At 32.7% G+C, this 24,861-nt stretch overlaps 1 protein-coding gene and 1 long non-coding RNA gene across 8 annotated transcripts; both read left to right on the forward strand.

Moving 5' to 3' along the window:
- The first annotated feature begins 1,171 nt into the window (after positions 1-1,171).
- Positions 1,172-3,594, forward strand: LOC148599336 (uncharacterized). Its single transcript, XR_015917838.1, has 3 exons — positions 1,172-1,607; positions 1,861-1,941; positions 2,863-3,594. It is a non-coding gene; the product is annotated as an uncharacterized LOC148599336 (long non-coding RNA).
- A 4,484-nt stretch (positions 3,595-8,078) lies between these two features.
- Positions 8,079-19,806, forward strand: LOC148599337 (uncharacterized). 7 transcript variants are annotated; one of them, XM_088558953.1, is made up of 6 exons: positions 8,079-8,450; positions 13,036-13,112; positions 15,913-16,090; positions 16,672-17,479; positions 19,248-19,407; positions 19,663-19,806. In XM_088558953.1, the coding sequence occupies exons 4-6, from the start codon at positions 17,410-17,412 to the stop codon at positions 19,676-19,678; spliced, it is 246 nt and encodes an 81-aa protein (XP_088415079.1). In that variant the 5' UTR covers positions 8,079-8,450; positions 13,036-13,112; positions 15,913-16,090; positions 16,672-17,409; the 3' UTR covers positions 19,679-19,806. The 7 variants fall into 7 exon arrangements, 5 of the variants coding, with proteins under 5 accessions (XP_088415079.1, XP_088415078.1, XP_088415081.1 ...); XM_088558952.1 differs by lacking the exon at positions 8,079-8,450 and adding an exon at positions 8,955-9,179; XM_088558955.1 differs by lacking the exons at positions 8,079-8,450; positions 13,036-13,112 and adding an exon at positions 8,955-9,179.
- The last annotated feature ends 5,055 nt before the right edge of the window (positions 19,807-24,861 follow it).

Here is a 24,861-nt window from a genome sequence, read left to right on the forward strand (position 1 = left end):
ATATCAAATAATCAGAAACATTTAATAATTAGGTAAAACTCATTGGTGCAGGCAATTTAATATGCACATTAAGAGTTGATTACAATGGTAACATAGATTTCTGTTAATAAATACACTATCCAGTCTTCCGGTGAATCTTCCATTCCCTTGCTGTTGATGAAACACATTCAGAACAACACTAGATGAGATTCGAGTTAAGTCACTGCTGAAATAGAACTCTTACCAATGCATGTGAATTGTATTAACACTACGATGATCCAGACATTGAATTGATATCAAACATAAAATAAAAAATAAAAATGAAAGTATTGTTTTGCAAAAATTCAATGCAGCAATTACAGAACAACAATCCGTTCAAGTACTATCGAATTTTATCCAAAATCATATCGGTCAAGGTACTTGTTTATTATCAAAGTACCTGCCACAAGTAAAATGCTTCGTAAACTAAGGGCCCCGTGCAGGTCCGGGTGTTAAAAGAATAGGCCTGCAGCAGCGCTAAGCTTGTCGTATAAGGCGACTAAATAGTACTCAGAAACCTAGCCGGGGGCTAGGCGCTCTGCCCACAGAGCAACTGGGATGTGTGCCCCAGGTGGTGGAATGGGGTACCCCTGGCGTGTTACATGCTGGGGTTGCCAGGCTATAATACGGAAAACCTGACCGCAAACCATAGTGATGGGAAAGATGCTACGTTCCTCGCACGTTAAAGAACCCTGCTGTGGTATTCGATAGGAGTAGGAACCTTTGCGCTCCTTGTGACCAATTCTTTTTTTTTCATTTCATGTTCATTTTATCATCCATTTCATGTTCATCGTCTGAATATAGCTGAAATATTGCTGCTCGGACGTTAAACCCCAACAAACAAAACTAAGGTACTACGCAGTTGTTTCTACAATCGTTTACGATAATCGCATGGCTGGTTGCTATTTAGAAACAAAAAAACAAAACACATTTTATTGTGTTTTGATCAATCAACACCTTTTCATAATACTAAACGTTTTAAGAACGAAAGGTTCGGCATGAAAATGATTGCGTATAAAAATGTGACTATTGGCTGCGATGTGTAGGATATTAATCGCTTACTAACATGTTGATAAAAAGTATTTACAAAAGTACAAAAAAACATTCTATTTAAACACGAAATAAATAATGTTAATTTGAGCAAGAAAAAAATATCATATAAGAAAATCGAATAGAGCTCCCATCTTTGTAAAATATTGTTTTGTTAAATTAGATGAACCTCATAAGGATTTATCACTTTACTGGCGACTGAGAACAACACCTGCACGTTTTAGTAAAAGTGTGGACTTGCTATGTTATCTTCCAAAACTTACATGTTGTCATCGTTATACAAGGAGATGGCTTGGTGGACATGACTTACCATTACTGACTATGAATGGAGTCTCTACCAATTCAAACAAGTATTCAGAAAAGTTAAATGAATCTCACGTTAAGGAAAAAGACATATCAGACGAAATTCATAAATATAAATATCAGCTATCAACTCAAATCGGATGATTGTAAGGGTCTGTTCAACATCTCATGTTATGTCGGCAGTAATTTGTTGACTGAATCCCGTACTGCAAATTGTTCTAATCTTACTACTCATTGTAAGTAGTAAACTTACGTTAGTCTAAAGAAAATGAAGTTAAGGTTTTCAAACTGAACAAGCAAGAACCAAGTTTATATTATTCTAATTTTTTGTGTCGTGTCTTGATTTCCATAAGATGATTTTGAATATATTATTATTTTTTATTATGTTTGCTACATTATGTCGCTTCTGAAACATGATTTCAAGTTAAGGCTATGTTTGGTTTTTGACGACTTTAAAATGTCTACCTTTTTTATGCTTTATCGTTCTAGAGAGAAGATTAAACGAAACATTGTTAATATTGTTACTGTTGATATTAACCTTAGGAGTGGTTCTCATGATTGTATACATGTGTGAGTATTTAGTTATATTAATTTAATTTCAAAATGTTGTATAGCGTCTCTGAATTGCATTATGGGTCATAACAGGGTTTGGTGCAGTGTATAGAGAACGGAAAATGAGAAAAAAGAATACCAAATGGGTTTAGATTAAAAGAACTTTGAATGGGTTATTATTATTTCCATATAACATTTAGAAAAAGCGCTACCTTGTAGTTTAACATAAGACATCATGTCTAAAAGTTAATTCAAATTAAAACGAATAATGTTTGCCAGAGCGACGATGCATTGGACTTAAGGAAATAAGGACTAATATTTGTAGTAATAATCTATAAGAAGAATTTTAGCACAAAACAAAACAAAACAAGACAAAACAAAACAAAACAAAACAAAAACATAAAAACAAAAAAACAAAAAAACAAAAATAAACAAAAACAAAACAAAATAAGAATGCATACTAAGTAAACGTTCATACAAACGATCAATATAACTAGCTTAAAAGTCTTCAAGTAACAACGCACATACATCAAGAATCTCCATCAAAACAGTGATTTGCTTCTTCGGTGTTTATCACTGTCATCACTGTTATAGTTTTGCAGTTAATAAAGAAATAACCTCATTCACTTGTTTCACACTAAATAAAGTGTGTACATGTAGCAGGTTATTTTCAAGTGTGCACCACGGTCATTGATGTAATTTACAAATATATGCTAAAATTCTACGAGTTCGAATTTGATGTAGCGAAATGAAATAACAAAATAGGGAAGATTCATAAAAAAAAACGTCCAAAATACACTTTCCTGGTAGGCCAATAAGGAAAACGTTGAGGGAATAAAATTGATCCATGAAGGTTAAACTGCACTTTTACTTTATGACATAATTATATCACCTTCTGTGTAAGCAATTTTATTATTCATTATATTGTTTTTGTTGCAGTGAATGTATAAAAACAAATGTAAATCAAACAATCAGTACGGACATGAACTACAACAAAACGGGACAATTACAGAGAACTCTGGGATGCTTTAATTGGATATACATTGACATAGTCTTCTAATGAAACTTGCTGTAAATAAGTAATAAACTGTAAATATGTTAAAGGATGCTCTCTTATTCTATTCCATATTTATATGTCACATTTAGGAAAGAACTATATAAGTATAATTTATTTTTGTACAGCCCATTTTGTTTTTAGCAAATAAAACTTGAAATATAAAATATAACCGTCTTCATTCAGTTGGAAACGGTTCCATTAAGTTTGCACATACATCTTACCACGGTCCCTTTGGCAATGATATAGGTCTTACAGGTTCTGACTTCGGTAACGGTCCTACCAACTGACATGGTCTACACGATTTAACTATTTTTTTTCCATATAGCGATATATATCAGGGACCAGACCTTTCCCCTCAGTCTTGCTTTTGTCTTGATAATTCCTTGGTGTCTTTCGTGTGTTAAGTTAAGCATCTGTTTTGGCATCCTTGTTATCGTACGCTTATGTCTCCGCTCCCGCTAGTAACGACTTCAGCTTATCAACGAAATTTGATGTATAATAATGAACTTCTTTAGATTTCCGCTGAGATTCTGGTTACCATTAATTACTCTTTTAAAACCTATAAAGCTATTGGAGTCTTTCCAATTTCTATAGGAAGACCTTTTTTTATTATGTATTCTGTTTAGTATTATTTTTATGCCCAATTTCCCCGCTTCTTATTATATCGTTTCACGACAAGTTTTATACAATCTTTTTTTAATATGACATATCATCTTTGAATTCACTCTGTGAGAAGTGTTCATTTGTCGATAAGAGTTAACTGATCCAAAACAAAACATCTAGTTACGTACACATCGTTTAAGTTAATATTTGTTTACAAAAACCGAAAGAGCCTTTTTTTCAAAAACTTATTAAAATGAACGATTCGGTTGCATTTGGTCACTTGAACTTAAAACCGCAAGTATTACCGAATTGGGACATTCAGTGTATATCTTAAATCTATCTTTTTTACTTAAATAAGTGAAACTGAAAATCAACATCTTCTTAGTTTACTTTGTAGATTCAAATCAATGATAGATTCATTTTAACATTCTTTAAGTTTTTCTTTATAAAAGTATTCTTTAAATTCGCATGTAATTTTGTGAATAACTGGGAAGTGACCCAGTGGCGGTAATTGTGAACCATTGGTTTATACCGTGATACTTTTTTTTTAAATATCGTCTTTCTTTTTGACAATGCTTAATTTTTTTTCAGTTTGTAGACATTTTTAATGTTTATCATTTCTTTGTCTGATAATTAGACACACAGTAAGCAATACTTTAATTGATTGTAGTGTATTTGGTGGTTATTCTTTTTTTATGCATCGGACGACCCGTTTATGGTGAGTGCCTATCATCTAGATATAACAAAAGACAATTATAATATGAGCAATTATTTAGTTATAATACCAGGTAAAAATTAAAACCTAAACTTAAAAAATTGCACGGTAAACAAACATGATATTAAGGCAATTTAGGATGTGGATATGGTTTACCATTGTTGTCTTAACAAATCCACACAAATATTCTAACAAGTTATACGAAGAAAATTTCAACATTCGAATGAACGTATGGTTTTGGAAAAGACATAAAAATGCTGGAGTTAAACCATACAATGTTTGTAAGCATGTATAAAAGGACAATATATTTTAGAGAAAAAAACATGCCGTTATGTCTGTCTGTTTCTCATATCAGTTACCCTTATATTTGCATATTATAAAAAATGTCGTATCTTCGATTTGCATTTTGAATATTGTATTGAACAATCCTATGTAGTCTAGTTTTTCGTTTGCTGATCGAACACACCCAATATGTACGTTTCTGTGATATCTTGACGTTTACCAATGACATCAAAGACATAGCGGGATGTATAAATGAAATATAAAATATTTTAAATGCTTTGTATGATTGGATTTCGTGTACTCAAAAGTTCATTGCAAACAATTGTAATTTACCAAATTATCAAAAAAATGCAAGTTACCATCTAAATTGTAATAAAATTATGATATTAATATATTGCCTGTATGTAATTGAATAAAATATAGGCCTCTTGGCAAACAACATATTGTCATAAAACTGGAATTATCATCCGCCATAGATTCCCCATTGCACGTTTCGTATCAACAATTTACATTATCAGTATGTTTTTAAATACCTTTTACAAATACCACTTTATATTTCAAAGCTTGTACTTTTAACAATTTTTTTTTTAAATCAGTGAGATCACATAAATCGAAATCCCAAACAATGATTTGATAATATACAACCAAATCATACATTATAGACAGTTTTATTTACCAACAGATGAAACAATTAAGACATTTGAAATAAAATGAACGTGGTATGTATAGTATGTATAAATTATGTCGCTATTATTTCTTAATTAGATTCATTAATTAACAAAGTAACAAAAATAAATGAGCAACTCGGACACCACTAAAAACTAGGAGCATGGTGCGCCGGGAAATAGATATCAATCACGTGAAGTCGTTATCTTCAACCCTTATTCAACATTATTCCTTATATTAATTTTGGGGATTTGATACATCGTATCTACCCAAACGAACTTCAGATAAAGGATACCACAGACATCTTTATCCTTAAACAATCCTAATCTCGGGGATTAGATACATTGCATCTCCCCAAAAGAACTTGGGATAAAGGATACTACAGACACTGTGAAGTCAATGATGACTTTTCATTCAGAATTGTCAACTTTCCTTTCTTCTGTGGCAACATCCCTTCGGCTCCTGCGTATGGAGTCTTCATATCACAACTCATACGTTATGCCAGAGCTTGCCGAAACTACGCCGACTTTTTATATCGCGCTAGAACTCCAACAAATAGGCTTCTGGAACAGGGTTATGTTGCTACAAGATTGAAGTGATCACTACAGAAGTTTTATGGTGGTCATTATGAACTCGTGGATCGTTATGGTGTATCCATCATCACCATGAAAACTGATTTATTCAACGGGTCATAGATTTCCTTTCCTCGTTTGTCTACCCCTGACTTGACTTTTTATGAGCAACTCGGTTGGTGTTTCTAGAAAAGCAGAGGACGCTTACCGTACCAGTGGAGTCCGAGTTGCTCATTTGCTTTTGTTACTTGGTATGTATGATTTTAGTTACTCTATGTTCTTTGTTGTTCATGTCTGTTTTCCATGTCTGGTCTTTGTCTCTGGATTACATTCTTTTGATTGCCGCTATAACCTTGGTTCCGTTGATTACTCTTTCGGCAGTTCCACTGCTATATAGGAAAGATAACCAAAATCAATTTTTATATTCTTTTTTTGAATTTTCCACTTTTTACAATTTATTATATGTTTTTTTGTTTTTATTTGGTATATATTTACCATATAAACTAGATACTACTTACGTTTTTCTTTAAATTAATTTAGATGCAACAGGATCAATTGGAATATACGCGGGATTATTAACTTGCTTGAAGAACATTATATAACCAAAGTACGTCACGTGTCAAAACTAATTATAAATAGATATAATCAGCTTTAAATATGCAGACACTTAACTTCTAGCGGTGTGCTTTAAATTATATAATTATCATTTGAATGTGTTTCATTTGACAAAATGCAATTTGAAAATACTACCATATTTGGTCAAAAACTTCAAAAAAAAGGAATACTTTGTTTGGACTGCAAATGTCACTCAAATTAGAAAACTCTAATTAAGGTACTTTTTGTAGCTTATCAACATCAAGTAATATTTGTCGAATTTGATTTCTTTATTATCATGTGATATTATATGAATGAGTTACCTCGAGAAAATCTATCATATTCACATTTTTCATTAAGATTGAGATTATACCAAATTGGTGTGAGTTAATAAAAACACAGATTCCTGTCTTCCTAATCGCTAACGCAAGTCCAACATGTCTCATAGCGTTAACTGCCCTCATTACATGTTATTGCCCCATAGATAATTATGGATGAATATACGACCATTTGAATATTGCTCTTCTGTTTATCCGTGTCCTGATGTTGGCTTCGAATGCTTTTTATCGGGGAACGATATTATTCGGAGGCTGATGCATTATTTGAAAGAATGCATTATTTGACAATAACCCTGTATTAAGCTACACATATTTATCACCAGTAATAAACGTTTCCTTTGACACAAAAAGGCGTATTGTACTCATATAGAAAAGATGACGATGGTCTGTACTGTCGATTATTTGTGTTTTCATTTCATTTGACTTTGCTCAGAACTTAAATCAGCATCGTTCTTCATCGTGTCACGCTAGCTACTGATGCGATACTTAAATATAATTTCCAATGAAAAAGTAATTTCAAGTTTTATATTTTGGATTATTAGTAATACCATAACAACTGTTTTGCGCAACTAGATAGAAATGACGCAAGCGATGTCCGGGTCAGGATGATCAAATTACAGAAAACGATGCCTTTATAACATACGCACAATCCGTTTTATTTCAATAAATGTGAAGTTTGTAATTTGAGATTAATAAACTTATTAATATCATGTTTCGTATTGCCTTTGTTATCAGTTCACGATGAGATTGACCATAGAGTCAATAACGTGTACCTAGGTTGATATCAAGGGCATAAAAATATATGTTTTAATTTTAATAGAAATTATTGTTGATGTTTTATTAAAAACAATCTATCCTCTTCGTTGTTAAGTTTTGTTTCAGCAAAAATAGCAGCAAAAATAACCAAAATGATACCCAAACAAATCCATAAACACTTTGTAAAAGAAAATAGATCGTTACCTCTAGCAAAAACGAAACAGAGTGTTTTACAGCAAACGATTTTTAAATGTACAACTCAATAAATGATACTATCATACTACCTACACTTTATACCTGAAATCTGAATACATTTAAAATTGCATCAAGAAGTGTTAAAGCTCTAAATTGCACGTGTATATTTCAAAAGACCTTCGTTAAGTTGGTTCATGAAATATTGACTTTGCAATGCACGTGTACCTTTTTATTCAGTTGTCAGAAATAAAGGATAATATTTCTTCAGTATGATAATGTGTGGGTTGTATCTAATGATTATACACACTCTAACAATGGGTTAAACAAGTGATAATATCCTGCCAAGTGTTGTTTAATAACTATACAAATAAAAGCGGAATGTACTTAAACTGAGTGCACAATTCAATGCCTGTTTTGACATTATATAAATGTACTTGCATGGTTGCAACTACAGTACCTGAACCGATCCCTGCAACAAAAATTGCGATCGGCCATCGATCACCGATCAGTTTCCGATCAGTCATCGATCCGTCAAATCGATCGATTAAACCGGTGACCGCATCACGTAACCACAGAGCGGTCATTGTATTTACCTTTTTTGTTGTTTTCTTTGTCAAAATACACATATTTACATAATGCAATAGATTTTAACATCAAATTATACTTTTTCAGAGGCCTCTGTGTTTTCTCAATGGTCACTTGTTCTTGTATTGATCTATCCATGTCAACAGCTTCATCTGTAATGAATTGTAAGTAGATTTGATATTTCGGAATTATATATTAGATAGATGGAATTACTTTTAATCACAAACATTACTGGATATTTTCCAATATACTTCTTCTTGTAGAAGTAAAACCAAGGAGACTATACTTAGAACGAAGTACAGTTTCTGTGACATAGTCTAGACAAATACAAAAAAAAAAACAATTAAAAAAGTAAAGCGACTGTCAATTCAGAAACCGGTCCTTTCCCATACTATGGATGTCACATGGGAAATTTTATCCCACTGAATTTATTTTTTTTTTTTGTTATTTATTCTATATATTCATTTTTTATTTTTTGCTTTTGTTTTTTTTTGTTTTTTTGTTTTTGTTTTTTTTTGATTTTTTTGTTTTTTGTTTTTTTTTGTTTTTTGTTGTTTTTTTTTGTTGTTGTTGTTGTTTTGTTTCCATGTAATGTATAGATAAATGTCAAAGAGTTAAAAAGTTGCTTTAATTTAATATTTATTTCCCTTTTTGTCAAATAATTACACTGCTCTCTATATAGATTATTTTTATTTAATCACAGCAGTTCATAGAAAACCAACATTCAACCTTGCGAAAGGATGTGTTAATGATAAGATATGATGAAAATTTATTAAAAACGAAAAATGTCTTGTGCCCTCCTCTTATGATAATACAGACAGAAGGTGAAAAGGAAATTAACAAAATGAATTTAAACAATAAAAAATGGAGTATAAATCAGGTTCACTTGAATGGTGAGTATTCTCTAATTTTGTAGTAACAGTGCGTGCATTTCAATTACAAACACAAGTAATGTACTTTCCCTTTAACAGAGAAAATTGAATCACTGATATGTTCATATATTACTGCGCCAACTTTTTGGGACATTGTTAAAAATATAGAAAACAGAAATGTTACTAATGACATTGGTTGTTCTTTATGTTGGTTATTCAGAGAAGTGGCTTGTAACGATCATGGTCTTTTGTATGCGACCTACACAGGCAAATTTTGAGCTTCACCTGAAATTCATGTTAAAATCACATGAAATTCATGTGCAATTAACGTGAAACTATTTCACGTGAATTTCATGTTAAAGTTTCACATAAACTTCACATGAACTACTTTAACATGAATTGCACGTGAACTTCACGTGATATTTATGTGATACTCATAATAAGTATTGTTCCATATCTAGAATAAAATATATTTAAGTATGAGTGTAATATGCATGAGGGACTTGCCAAAGAAGTCGAGGATGTTAAAAACCCCATCATCATAATGGTGGTGCACATAATGGTTTCTAATTTGTATTTAGTTGTCTGTTCAAACATTGATATAAAATGGTTTCAATAAAAGCAAACACTAATGTAATATCTTGGCAGTTAAAATTTTATTACCAATAAAATTAGTAATGTCTTGATTGTACACTATTAATCAATTATCTCCCTTTGTAACATTAATTGCTAGTGCTGTCTTGGTTAAATATATCTTAAAAGTAGAAAGGTATAAGAAGTCAAACTTTGCAAAAATTCCTAATTAATTAATGTGTGTTGAACAAAATAAATGCTAACTAGTTTTAGTGAAGTTGAAATGAAAATCATGCTAAGCACACGATTTTTTATGAAAAACATTAAGTATCAGGAAAATAGTGTAGCTTAAAGATGACTTCAGTACCATGCTGCTGTCCCGTATCTTGATTTATTTCAATATAAAGTTTTCCTTGACTGCAGTTTACTTGTGAGTATATATATTTTTTTCACTTATGCATTGTGTGTAAGTATCAATTTTGTATCTATCTCATTTAAGTCAAATTTATAAAATAAAGAATAAATTATCATATTCTTCTATTCAAAAATTGTTATTCTATAAAATTAATTTATCATACCAATATTAATTTGAATATCTACATTGAAGTCTCATTTTTTTCAAAATCAGTAATGTAAAGAATAACAGTTACATTTCACAGATGAATTGCATATATACATAAGAATGGAGCTAATATATTGCACCACAAGATAAGTCATCATAAATATATCCATATTCTCTATTAGCAAGCATCAAATGAATATCTTAACATCAAAATGTAGCAATACGATAAATTTATGTGTTACATATAAATACAGAAGATAAATCCATGATATCAATTGCCACAAAATTTAAACAAAAAAACTTTATTTGTAGAAATAGAGCTGATGGGCGTTGCCCTCTACATCTTAAAGTGTACTATCTAGTCATTGTAAATGCCTCTATTGTATGTATAATATTGTGTATATTTTACAATCAGAAGTAAAATATACAAAGTAGTTTATTGACACCAATGTGATACACAATGTACTATAATAGTTGTACAATAAATGAATAAATATGTTAGGTAAATAAACACAATATCAGCATGATTCAAAATGAAACATATTCAACCAAGTATATCAATTCACAAACTTGTACACCTATATTAATTGAAATTAGATTAATATTTACTGTAATGACAGTGTAATAATCTAATTTGCTTTCTTGGTTCCCCTTCTGCAAATGAATAATATTTTGCAATATAAATGCAATAATCTTGTAATATTGGTTGAATTTGAACAGAATATAATTTCAACATGTAAAACCCTTAATTTAGATAATCTCCCGGTAGATTCCTCAGCTAATAACTATACTCCTCCCTACAAATCTACATATGATATTCAAAAATCCTATAAAATATTTCTCTGCAGGGTTTCAGAGAAAACAGTACCTTGCTAAAAGATTTATGCAAGTATTAAATCATATCATATATGCACAGTCTTCCGTGAACTCATGCACACATATGAATCTAGCAGTTCATAGAAGGTCAATGAATTGTATTGTGTAAGTTAGAAATCAAATATTTTATTGTTGAATGCCAATGGACAAGATTAATGCCTTTCATTTGAAGCCTATTTAGGGCAAGACACTTGAGGGCCAATTATTTAGGTAAATTAACTGATATCAATCTACCCTTGAGTGAAAATGCACTCTACATCACCAGAACATGAAATGAATTATATAACCCCTTCCAATATTTTTTGGCATAGCAATATGAAACCAAGTGATGTGATCTAATTAGTCTTATGTTGACATCAACGTACCAAGAGTTTACATATTTATAACTCTCATTCTCTGATTTTTTTCACAAATTCTGATTGATGACTGAGATTTTGATAGGTACCAGTATTGCACTGCATATCCCTGAGCGGGTGTACGTCAAAACATGGAGGGAATAATATATAATGCGTTTTCTTTCTGCCTTTTCACAAACTAATTAAGTTGTAGATGTAAAGTTAAGATATAAGAACCACAATTTATTCAGTATATTTTACATGGGACATCCACAAGTTGTTGTTTTTAACAATTTGTAAACTAGTGTATCAGGGAAGTTAAGGATATGGTTTAAACATGTAATGGTAATCAATTGAACTTTTAAATGTACAATGTAGAGATGTTCTGTTCAGTTTTGCTAAACATGCAATGTTTGTAGTTTTTCGCATATATCTCCAATCCGTTAGGTTTTGGTTTAGCCAAATTTTGACAGGGTAAAAGTGCTCAGCATGATGAGATTGATCTGTGGTAAAATTTTCATTTTAATATGTTTAGCCATTTTGGAGTTATTGCCCTTTTTCAACATTTATTTGCTATTTTATATTATTTCTTTCAAAAACCTTCTCCCCTGATACTACCTGACCAATTGGAATCAAACTGGGTATCAATTTTCCCTGGGGTATCCTGCATAGGAGAGTTGTGGGGATTTTTAATCAGTCGAAAAACATTGCTACTGTGACTAAAAATAGAACAAAGGCGTCAGGCAGTAGTTTTTCGCATATATATCCAATACAGTTAGTTATATCAAAATTATTTCCTTTGCTGAAATGACCCCCATTATAATGCCTTCGAAAGTCTTCAAGAATCAGAGATGTCTGGGGACTCCTTGTAAGAGTAACTGCCCTTGAAAGATGAAAATTAACTCTTTTTTACAGTTTTCAGTAAACATCTTGAAAACTTTAATAGATAGATGTTTGTTTGTTTGTTTGTTGGGGTTTAACGTCCGAGCAGCAATATTTCAGCTATATTCAGACGATGAACATGAAATTGATGATAAAATGAACATGAAATGATGATGAAATGAAAAAGGAATGGGACACAAGGACAATGGGCTCGACACACTTTGATTGCCACTGAAAATAGGGAGACATGGGCAGGGTCGGCCAATTTAGCCTCCTGTGGCGGAGCCCTATGGTTCCTACTCCGGGAGAATACCACAGTAGGGGTCTTTAACGTGCGAGGAACGTGGCATCTTTCCCAACACACTAGGGGTACACATCCCAGTTGCTCTGTGGGCAGACCGCTCTAGCCCCCAGCTAGGGTTCTGAGCACTATTTAGTCGCCTTTTACGACAAGCTTAGTGCTGCTGCAGGCCTATTATTTTAACACCCGGACCTGCACGGGGCTAATAGATTCGAAATTAAATTTTTATATTAAGAAACTTTTTAAAACCAAATAAATGTCTGAGCCAAAGACATGATTAGCCCAAAATGGGTTTTACTACATTAATTTAATTACTTGAGGTCACTGACAGACAGGCATTTTTTTCAGTAAAAGAACTGAAGTCATTACAGAGTAACCAGGTACATGTAGGTGCAGGATTCTCAATTGAATAGACACATATTGAGGTAAACATTTTATTGATGGCACATAATACAACTTTTTCATCGGTTGACTAATTTTTTTGTGTTTAAATGCCCATGCATTGAAAGACAGACATTCTTTTCATTTGTATTTTTTTTTATTTTCATTTTATAAATTCTTCATACTCTGTGTCATTGAAAAAGTTTTCGATGGAACCAAGATTCTAGCGGAACTCAAAATAATGTAATCCACAGGGACAAAGACCAGACATGAAAAACAGACGCTCACATACAAAGACAATAAAATAACCAAAATAATTCATATACTAAGTAACAAAAGTGAATGAGCAACTTGTACTTCCGTAAAAACCGGTATTAGACACATTACCTTTGATTTTGTTTTGCTTCACTATGTTGCTTAAATTTGAGTCTAGTTTAAATGCACTTGAAAGTACTTTCATTTAGTGGTCGACATGTTATGTCGGCGTGTTACATGCTGGGGTTGCCAGGCTATAATACGGAAAACCTGACTGCCAACCATAGTGGTGCACCGTGTTGGGAAAGATGCCACGTTTCTCGCACGTTAAAGAACCCTACCTCTCCCCATTTCCATTTGTCGACCCTATTGTCCTTGTGTCACATCCCTTTTTCATTTCATCATCGTTTCACGTTCATTTTATCATCAATTTCATGTTCATCGTCTGAATATAGCTGAAATATTGCTGCTCGGACATTAAACCAAAACAAACAAACAAACATAGACCATTATTAAAATTAAAACTGTTCGCATCCTTACAATCTGCAGAAATATGTCAATTTTGAGTAATTGAACTGAAATCAATATCTCACAGCCAAACATGTGATGACTATTTTGACAATGTTAACGTTTTAGACAAAAATATAAGACCATAAAGGTAATGTCAAGTGTTCGCACTCATTCATTTTGCAAAAATATCTCATTTTCAAGAATTTGGTCTGAAATATATGTATCAGAGCCATCAACATAATAATGATATAGACAATTTTAATACTTTTAACACTAATTGTTCTCACCCTTACAATCTGCAGAAATATGTTATTTTTGGAAAATGCGACAGAAATTGATGTGTCAAAGCTTCACACATGATACTTTATTTGACAATTTTAACATTTTAAACAATAATGCAAGACCATTATGGATATTTGAAGTGTTCGCACTCATTCAATTTGAAAAACAATCTCATTTTCAGGAATTTTGTGTGACAAATATGTATTACAGCCATCAACATATTTATGATATAGACAATTTTAACATTTTTTGACTTTTTATGAGCAACTCGGCGGGTGTTTCTAGAAAAGCAGAGGACGATTTTAGTTACTTTATATTCTTTGTTGTGTGTCTGTTTTCAATGTCTGGTCTTTGTCCCTGGATTACATTCTTTTGATTACCGCTATAACCTTGGTTCCCTAGACTACTTTTACAATATTTTTTACTAATAGGTATATTAAAAGTGTTTGCACACATACACTTTGCAAAAATATGTCATTTTAAAGATTTTTTTACTGAAATATGAGTATCGCAACCACCAAGCGGATACTAATATTTCTAACAATAATTTTAGACCATTATTAAAAATTTTAAATTGTTCGCACCCTTACAACATGAAGAAATATGTCAAATATGTCATTTTCGTTGAAATTAATGTATCACAGCCACACATATGATGCCTATTTTATCAATTTTAACATTTTAAACAATAATTTAAGACCATTAAGGTAATTTTAAGTGTTTGCCCTCATTTAATTTGGAAAATATCTCATTTTCAAGAAATGGTTTGAAATATATGTTTAACAATTAAAAAAAAAACCTTATCGGGACAATTTTAACATTTCTAAGAATAATTTCAGAAATTAAATTCATTCACAATTTATACATATATCTATAGTTTTAATAACAGTGTGCATGATTATTTCTCATGCAGCTCGGAGTGCGATAATACATGTAAACAATGCAAAGATCGCGTGATTTCGGTAATTTTCGATCTCGCGGCGAGATTCTAAAATCAATATTGATTGCACAAAACGATTTTACTTTACTTTTTTTCTATTCGGAATTGGAAAGTCATTTGACAACGGGAAATAAGTCGATGCAATGGGGAATGGAGCAATGGGGAATGGGCTATAGGGAATAGGGTATGGGGCAATGGGGGATGGGGCTATGGGGAATGGGGCGTTTATCCCATACAAGGACTGTATCACAGTGAGGCTGAGTGAGCCCAATAGCGTAAATGTGACATTCAAAGCTAGAGTTCTGTTTACTGGTAAAGTCACATTTAATTTGATGTAACATTATCAAAAAGGTTACTGATATATTTAAATTATTTAATTTTATTTGTAGCAAGCTATCTAATTGGTTGATTTATCTCTCCTTTTTTAAGTGTAAACTGCTGAAAATCAGGTTATATTTTGCACTGGAAACATTCCATTAGTATCATGACGGTAGCCTAAGATAATAAATATCTGAATGTACAGAACAATTGAAAAAAAAAATAGTTGCTAATTAAATTCTTTAATACAGGCAACATAACAATGCATTTGTTTGTTTGTTGGGGTTTAACGTCCGAGCAGCAATATTTCAGCTATAACTTTAAACTAATACAGTCATACTTGGGAAAAGGTTATATTCCAATTAAGTGACATCCAGGCAACATCCAACCATGTGATGTTTGTGACATCCAACAGATAGTAATTACATAATACTGTGTAGGATATATTTCAATAATATTTCTTCAATGTATCTATAATTATTGTAAAGTTTTTAACAACATCTTATATTAAGTATTTTTAATGTATACTTATTTTACAGAGGTCAATTGCCATGAAAAACGGCTCCTTAGAGCCTAAGCTGCAGAGAGAGAAGATGAAGTGATCGACTTCTCGGGCTCATTCAGGTGTTACCTGCAGGACATCCGAGATAATCCTGCATATGACAAATGGAAGTCTCTGCATGAGAGGGAAAGACAAAGAGTTGAAAGATTCAATAGGTATTAACAGCTGAATATAATTAGTTATCTACTTTATGTATGTTTTATACCCATGGTCTGTTAAAGGGGTAAATACAGAGACTGTCATATATCTTTGCTCAATGTCCATATGCCTTTACACCCCACACATTTGTTTATTTCCTTTTTTTTCTCTATATCAGCCTATCTGTGTGTCAGCATGTTGTCATCTGGATAACACTTAGATTTACTTCGAACTTTGGTAGCTTACCAATATAAATCATATCTAGGATGGGATTCATTTGAGACATAGTCCTTCAAACTAGGGTTAATGGTTTCTAGCAAAATATGCTTAGATAAAATTGATTTCCAAAGAAAATGTATTCAACAGATGAGAAAACTGTAACTTGAAATAGCAAATAGTCAGATCACAATTTTTGTAACTAAGTGTTTAACACTATAGGTTCTGAATAGCAATTGATTCAGCAATAAATAAAAATATAGGGAAACATTTCTTGGCCAAATGATGCATTAATCAAACTAGAAAGACAAACTATAGTTCCATTTTATAAATATATTTAAATATATATTATGTTTAATTAATTATTATTTCTCATTTTCAGGAAATGAAGAATAGTGAATTTGCCAACAGAACGACCAAAGAAATTGTTAAAAGAACAATAGTGAAATTTTCATGTTTTGTGAGGGTTGATTATGTGATGTTGTTTATTAATTAAGCTGATAAATTGTGGATGAAAAAATTCAGTTTTCTCCATTTATTATTACTAAGAATTCATGCTAAAACAATATAACTCGGCCAGCTTCTGATTTTCTTCATATTAATTTCAGGCTTTGTGTTTTTACTTAAACTAATTGCAAATTATTTCACTGAATATGCTTGAACAAAATAAAGCTCTACGAAACTGAATTGTCAGTTGAAATTATGTCATAAATGGAAACTTCCCTTTTAGTAATCATTGTTGACAAGAAAATGGAATACCGGTTGAAATATAAATAAATCATTTAACAAGCAATCCAGTAAATATTGAAAAGAACGTTTTAGATTGTATATCCCTTGATTTTTTCATTCATTGCTCCGAGGTAGTTTTCAACTACTGTTTTTTTTTGTTTTTTTTGGGGGCATTATAATTTTTTTTTCATTTTATACCGAATATATAACAATATCAATATGAGTGGTATATTTTATCCGAGAGATTGAGATATACACCGGAAATAACGATATCAATGAGTGGTATATTTTATCCGAGAGATTGAGACATGTACCGGAAATAACGATATCAATATGAGTGGTATATTTTATCCGAGAGATTGAGACATGCATCGGAAATAACGATATCAATATGATTGGTATATTTACAGTTAGTAACCATTTGATCGGTGCTTACACTGGTGGACCAACGGTTACCGAAGGTATTCACCAATCCAGTAATCAGACTTCTCGGACCGGATTTTTAAAAATATAATATATTATCTACCGATATTGGCAACAATAATACTCGTAAAAGCACTTCCAGAATTAGATCTCATTCTCTTCGTTTTACACGATGAATAGCGTCTCGGTGCTGTATTTGGCAACCTATTTCGATATTATGTGTTTTGAGTACTACTTGTATACAATTGTCCTTTTAATCTCCACTTGCAATTTGTTCAAATTTATTCTGGTGAGAGGTCATCCTTGAATCACGTGCACTGCATACTAAAATTTTCCATGTCATTATAAGTGGTATTTTTGCATTAAGTAGTATTACATTTTACACTTGTGATGACTATATTTCCATCTTTATATTTCTGTGAAAGCAAGGTCAAAGTCTGACTTCATATTACATAACAATTAGACACCCCCTTAAGCCACGTGTCGGTCATGTAAACTTGTTTATCTTAAGTAATTGATTTCATCTACTTGACCCACATCCACTTGGAAATGCCTGCTTTTATTTCCTTTTGATATAATATTGTGTCTAGTAAAACAATTAATTCAAGTACGTTATGTTTAAAATGCTCGACAAATTTCTATTTGATAAGTAAATAGCATTACCTTGAGTTTAAATTGCATGAATCAATATCATTAAAGGAATTTGTCACATCACACATAGAGTTTAACAGCCATTCTCTAAAATAACATGGTTTGTCACGCATATTGACCGATTTTTGTTATATTTGAAGGATTAGCCTATAACCACCCGAAAATGAAAAAAAAAATTAACGCGCAGTTTCATCTTTTTGACTGTCGATTGCCATGGTAACAAGGTGCTTATTTTTTCCGCCAAAATTAGGGGGTTCTTTAATTTGCTTTGAAAATTAGCATATTTTATTCTACAATATACAAATGCTGCAATGTGTGTCAGCAAAAACACGAACTAAAAACTATCAAATACAACTAATATTCTATTAATTCCAACACAATTTTATTCTTTACGGTAGAAAGGTGGTACGGGGAAGATCAAGCAGTATAAAAAAACTAGCCTATTTTGGGTCAATTTTGAAGGCATGTGAAAACCTTATGCATCAACAAAATGACAAGCTATAATGATTGTAATAGCACACAAGTATTAAATATTCATAAAATAAAGGAACACTTTTTGGAGCGTGGTTGTTAAGATGGCTGCCAGGGGCAAGAAAACACCCTAGAAGCCAAAATTTCAACTTTATTTTTAGTCAAATATTAAATGTTCTTCATTTTAAAAGGACCCGTGCAGGTCCGGGTGTCAAAAGAATAGGAAAGGTCTTGCCGCATCAAATGCTACCGCTGTTGATGAAAAAACAACATACAGATCGTGTATTTATGATAATGTGCACCTGCATGAAATGTTGAATTTGGGATCGGTTACTCTGAACAAATATTGTTGATAAAATGAAATTTCGCGTCTCTTCTTTTAATTCATTGAATTCAATGATTATTGCCGATATTGGCTATTCCAGCACATATTACAGCCAAATGAGCATCAGAGGAAAGTCCCAGTCTAATTAAAATTGGCCCCTTCGATTTTCAGTTCATGTTAATTTCAAGCAAATATTAAAGTCGCTTTCAGCATAATACAGCAAACTAGTGCTCATTCATCAAATAGTGAAATGAACACGTTCATCAGGTGTACATGTGTTCATATTTGAAAAAAAAGTTTTAGCTAAGTATATTTCGCATTAAACTTAAAATCCCTCTCAAATTGAATTGTATTTGTAGGAAGCTCTGAAGACGATGATGAATTAATTCAATCAGGGTGTGTTAAGGTTATATTTGCTTCACATGAAACTCTTGTTGGGGACAAACACTGGCGCAACATATTGCAGGCGTTTGAAGTATCAACAATTGTCGTTGATGAGTTTCATACAGTTGTTACATGGTGAGAAAGTAATGTGTGTAGATGTCTTGGCAATTATTGTTGAAAGTAATCTATCAAATTATAACTGTTTTTACTTCTTTACGGATTGTAATTGCAACCTCAGCCTTGGGAATGGGCATTGACATAAAATATTGTAATAGTGTAGTTCTAATAGTCCTCCAACTTCTTATATTGACCTTATTCAGGAAATAGGCCGTGTTTGGTCTGATGGATCAGCATCAGTTGCAATCTGTATGTACAATTCTTTTCATTTAGGAAGTTGCAGTATTGATGTGAAGTCTTTGTACACTAGCAAGACATGTAGAAGATTAGCTATAATGGAACAATTTGTTTCAAAACATGAACTAAATTCTATTGAATATGGTACACACAACTGTTTTGATGTGTGCGAGGAAACGTGCAAGTGTAGAAGCTGTAAACAACTTCCTTTACAGAAGTTTCTGTCCTGCTACATAGTTTTAGAAGATGAGAGTGATGCTTCAAGTGATAAAACCATTTCCTATGTATATGAATCTGACTCAGGTATTCCGGATACAATTTTTGATGAATTTTAATACATGCTTGAAATTTATAATACATGTATCTTTTTCTTTCAGACAAAACACATGTATGTAAATTCTGTTGCTTATCACTTATTTTTACTGCAAATATGCAAGAATTTTGAATTGAAATCAAGGGAGACAGCAGTTAAAAGCATAATTTTAACTAACAGGTGATGTACATATACTTTCAGGGACTATTAGAGATTATTAGGCAATATAAGTGCTAGTTGCACTCAATAACAAAAGCATTTTGCTGATTTTATTATGAATAAAATACTTAGTTGGTAAACTCATGGACTTTTCATATGTCTTTGCTTTAGTGGTATATTGACGTCAAAGTATTCTCGAAAGGAGTATACCATGTAGACGACAGTCGTGTTTTTTTCTCAATTATTCAAAAACATACAGAGTTAAGCTGAAATTGAAACCAGTCTAAAACAAACTTCATGAAATATGAAAAATATAAACCTTTTTGATGGTTCCTTTATATCAGTTTAAATGTTACTCAACTGAACTTAATTAACTGCATGGGTAAATCCAGACACTTATAAAAGAGGGGTGCCAGCAAGGGTTTCCTAGAAAAAAGGGGGTTCTAGGACATAATTTGCCATTTTTTGTCAGCTTGTCGTAAAAGGCGGCTAAATAGTGCTCAGAACCCTAGCCGGGGGCTAGGGCGCTCTGACCACAGAGCAACTGGGAAGTGTGTCCCAGGTGGTGGAATGGGGTACCCCTGGCGTGTTACATGCTGGGGTTGTCAGGCTATAATACGGAAAACCTGACCGCAAACCATAGTGGTGCATCGTGTTGGGAAAGATGCCACGTTCCTCGCACGTTAAATAACCCTGCTGTGGTATTCTCCCGGAGTAGGAACCATAGGGCTCCGCCACAGGAGGCTAGATTGCCCGACCCTGCCCTCCTCTCCCTGTTTCCGTTGGCAATCGAGATTTGTCAACCCCGTTGTCTTTGCGTCCCATCCCTTTTTCGTTTCATTATCATTTCATGTTCATTCCATCATCCATTTCATGTTCATCGTCTGAATATAGCTAAAATATTGCTGCTCAGACGTTAAACCCCAACAAACAAACAAACAAACAAGCCCATTTTTAGTCAATTTTACACCTGAAAATGACAAATTTTCCAATAAAAAAGGAGGTGCTTACTCCCTGCACCGTTCTGGATCCTCCACTGTACTGACCCACATTTTTTCATAATTCAAAGGGGTTTGGTTAAGACTGGTTTCGTAGGCCACAGCAGATTTTCGAAATATGCATCTAGTTGCCAACTTGATATGATACAAAACTTTGTGAGTTAGCCATATACATCAATAAGACCAGTAAACAGTTTGTAAAAAACTTAGCTATTACATCCTAGCCAACAAATTTAACAGACAAAACAGTTCCAGTCCTAACAAAAAGTTGCAAGTAATGTCATAATGTGACTTCAAGAAGTACCGATACTTGGAAGTTTGTTTACCCTGATAGGTTATTTATATATCTTCTTGGGAGTTTGTCAACCCGCAGGACGAAAAAAAAAAGATTATCTTGAGAGACAAAGAACATCCACGACGTAATTTTGGACATATATTCAGTATGGCCCTAATAAATAAAGACTAACAGTTGTTTAAGTAATTATTATTTAAGTAAAGCTTGTTTGGGCAGTTCAAATACACAAGAAATAACAACAAGAAATACATGTAGCCATGCACTACAATTGTATATCGATCAAATAAGAATTACTCAAAGTACATATACATGTAGTAGGTAAAGTTACTATCAATTGCTTAAAAGAATATTTCAAGCTTTACCATCCACTTCAAATAAATCCATATCAAAATGTCGCATCTACTTGTAAGCACTTCATCAGCAACAATTCAAGCAAAGCAAAATAGATGATAAATGTATATTCTAAAATTCATTACAAAATATTTTTCGAAACAACTAAAATGTATAAAACCAAATACTGGCACCCTTGATAGGCACCACTTGCATACATATACTTACATTTAAACAATTTTCTTAGAAGTCAAGGGTGTGCTATCAATTTTTAATGTTTAATATAGATTAAAGATGTCTCTAAGGATGCTTCAAAGAATGTTAAGGCCAGAAAAAAATGTCTGTTTTAGGGTACTACTAGACCTACCCTTATGTTTTTCAGCCTACCCTAGCACATTTTAGTATTTTTGCATGAAATGCCACTAAACAATATTTAGTGTTGTATTCATCAATTTCATGTTCATTGTCTGAATATAGCTGAAATATTGCTGCTCGGACGTTAAACCCCAACAAACAAACAAACAAACAAACATGTACATATTGTACATAATCGTTCCAGTGAGTACATGTACACATTGTAACTCCTAAAAAGTTTTGTTTTTACATGCATGTATGTTCATAATGGTTCCAGTGAGTACATGTACACACTGTAACTCCAAAATATTGTCAATGTATAACTCACATGTTGAACAGTTTGTAAACATGTACAATGTAAAAGTTATTTGATCATGTACAGACTGCACGAAAACACAGCTCTGAGACCATATATGTAAATGTGTTATGGAATACACAAAGTAATGTACATAATGATGTACAAAATGTATACTGAAATCATTTTTATCACAGGTAATTATTTCGTTCAACCAATAACATCTTACTACCAAATAATGTATTTATATTTGATAGTAACCAGCCATTGATAGAAACAAGTGTCTACAAATTTTATCAGGAAACTATTGCCATATAAACTGTATTCAAATTGTTGCTCCTTATTATTTTCATAACAAGTTAGTTAATAAATGTAACTCAACACTTGGATTTACCTCAACTGCTCCCTCCATATCAGGAAGTATGTTTTCTATCTGTGATTCCTCAAATAGTTGTTTTTTGGACCTAGGAACACTATGGACCACCTCCTCGGTAGCCGCAAAAGGCACATCTGACAATTTCTCCTGGTGGTGTGAAACTGTTGTCTTGGGCTTTGTAAAAACTTCACCAAGGGGATTGCAGTTTCACTGGTTGCCAGTTAATTAAAGGTGGTAACATTGTTGTACTAGCTTGCTCTCTTCTTCCTGTTTTTTTTTTATCTCGCTGAAACTTTGTGGGTGACCTGAGAAGCCTTTTTGAGATTGTATGTTTATAAGGCGAAGGCAGAGCTAGCTGTGAACTTCGTCGATTCTAGTGCGCAAAATGATTTTGTTCAATATTCGTATAACAAATATTTTCTCCTTGCTCATACACATGGTCTTATTGAAAAACTACAACGCATAGGTTTTGTGAATATTCATAATTAAAAAGGTATGTTTAACTTGGTATAAAAAGAAAAAAAATATATAATCTTAATGAAAAGAAACCATAATATTATCAGCTTTGCTAATCCTTAATAATATGCTTGGTTTCCCAATTGTAAACAGAAATTGGTAAAAAAAAAAACGAGAAACACTGCTATACAATTGATAACAGTTACGAATATGAAAGCCCGATACTTAAAAAAGGTATGTTTAACTTGGTATAAAAAGGAAAACAGATCGAATCTTAATGAAAAGATTGATTGATTGATTGATTGATTGATTGATTGATTGATTGGTTGATTGATTGTTGGGGTTTAACGTCCGAGCAGCAATATTTCAGCTTTATTCAGACGATGAACATGAAATGGATGATAAAATGAACATGAAATGATGGTGAAATGAAAAATGGGATTGGACACAAGAACAGTAGGGACAAATCTTGATTGCCACTAGAAAAAGGGAGGGATGGGTAAGGTCGGGCAATTTAGCCTCCTGTGGAGGAGCGCAAAGGTTCCTACTCCTATCGAATACCACATCAGGGTTCTTTAACGTGCGAGGAACGTGGCATCTTTCCCAACACGGTGCACCACTATGGTTTGCGGTCAGGTTTTCTGTATTATAGCCTGACAACCCCAGCATGTAACACGCCAGGGGTACCCCATTCCACCACCTGGGGCACACATCCCAGTTGCTCTGTGGGCAGAGCGCCTAGCCCCCGGCTAGGTTTTTGAGCACTATTTAGTCGCCTTTTACGACAAGCTTAGCGCTGCTGCAGGCCTATTCTTTTAACACCCGGACCTGCACGGGGCGTCTTGCAAATGGTAGAGTTGGTGTATGTCTATGGATCATAGTTGTTAACTGGTGATGTGATGAGAGAAATGGGTTGCATTCACACGAAAGCTTTTTGCGGGCCTATCCTTTTGACATTCGGACCTGCACGGGGCTTAATGAAAAGAAACCATAATATTATCAGCTTTGATAATCCTTAATAATATGCTTTGTTTCCCAATTGTAAACAGAAATTGGAAAAAAAAACGAAAAACACTTCTCTACAATTGATAACAGTTACGAATATGAAAGCCCGATACTTAAAAACATGTCGCCCATTCAGGAAATCAAAGTAAGAAATTATATATATGTTCGAACGATAAAAACTAAGATGTTGGAGTTGTCTATCTTTAGACATTGTGTAATAATAACTTACTATCGTTTTGTATGCGTGTCTGTTGCATCTAAGTCAACTGAGTAAAGAACATCGAAATGACAGATCATTGTAAAAGTTTTACCATTCATTATTTTTTGTTGTCTATTGGTTATCATGGGATATTACTACGACTGAGTGATAATTTCCATTTGAAATCTAAGAAAAAATACTAATTCAATATCGGATAATTGCCTAGGAATCAGGCTTGAGGTAGATGAGGATACGGTTTGTAATAAAGGGTGATATTTCATGATTCAAGAAAATTATATTTGCCAATGAAGTAATGAATTATGGACAAAACAAGTCATGAAAGAAATGTCATTGTCTTTAGATCAGAAAGGTGTGTTTAATAAGAAAAGCAAGATAAACAATAAAATTATTACTTGTTTTTGTTTTGTAATTTCAAATAATTTGTACAATCACCA

The sequence above is a fragment of the Perna viridis genome, chromosome 13, assembly GCF_037379345.1.
Source record: "Perna viridis isolate PV_CMFRI_1.1 ecotype Kerala chromosome 13, ASM3737934v1, whole genome shotgun sequence".
NCBI classification, from domain to species: Eukaryota; Metazoa; Mollusca; class Bivalvia; order Mytilida; family Mytilidae; genus Perna; species Perna viridis.

Coding starts and splice junctions, on each gene's coding strand:
- LOC148599337 (XM_088558953.1), top strand. CDS start 17,410: ATGATTGGTATATTTACAGTTAGTAACCATTTGATCGGTGCTTACACT. Junction 17,480..19,247: donor TGGACCAACGGTTACCGAAG/GTATTCACCAAT, acceptor TTGTATTTGTAG/GAAGCTCTGAAGACGATGAT.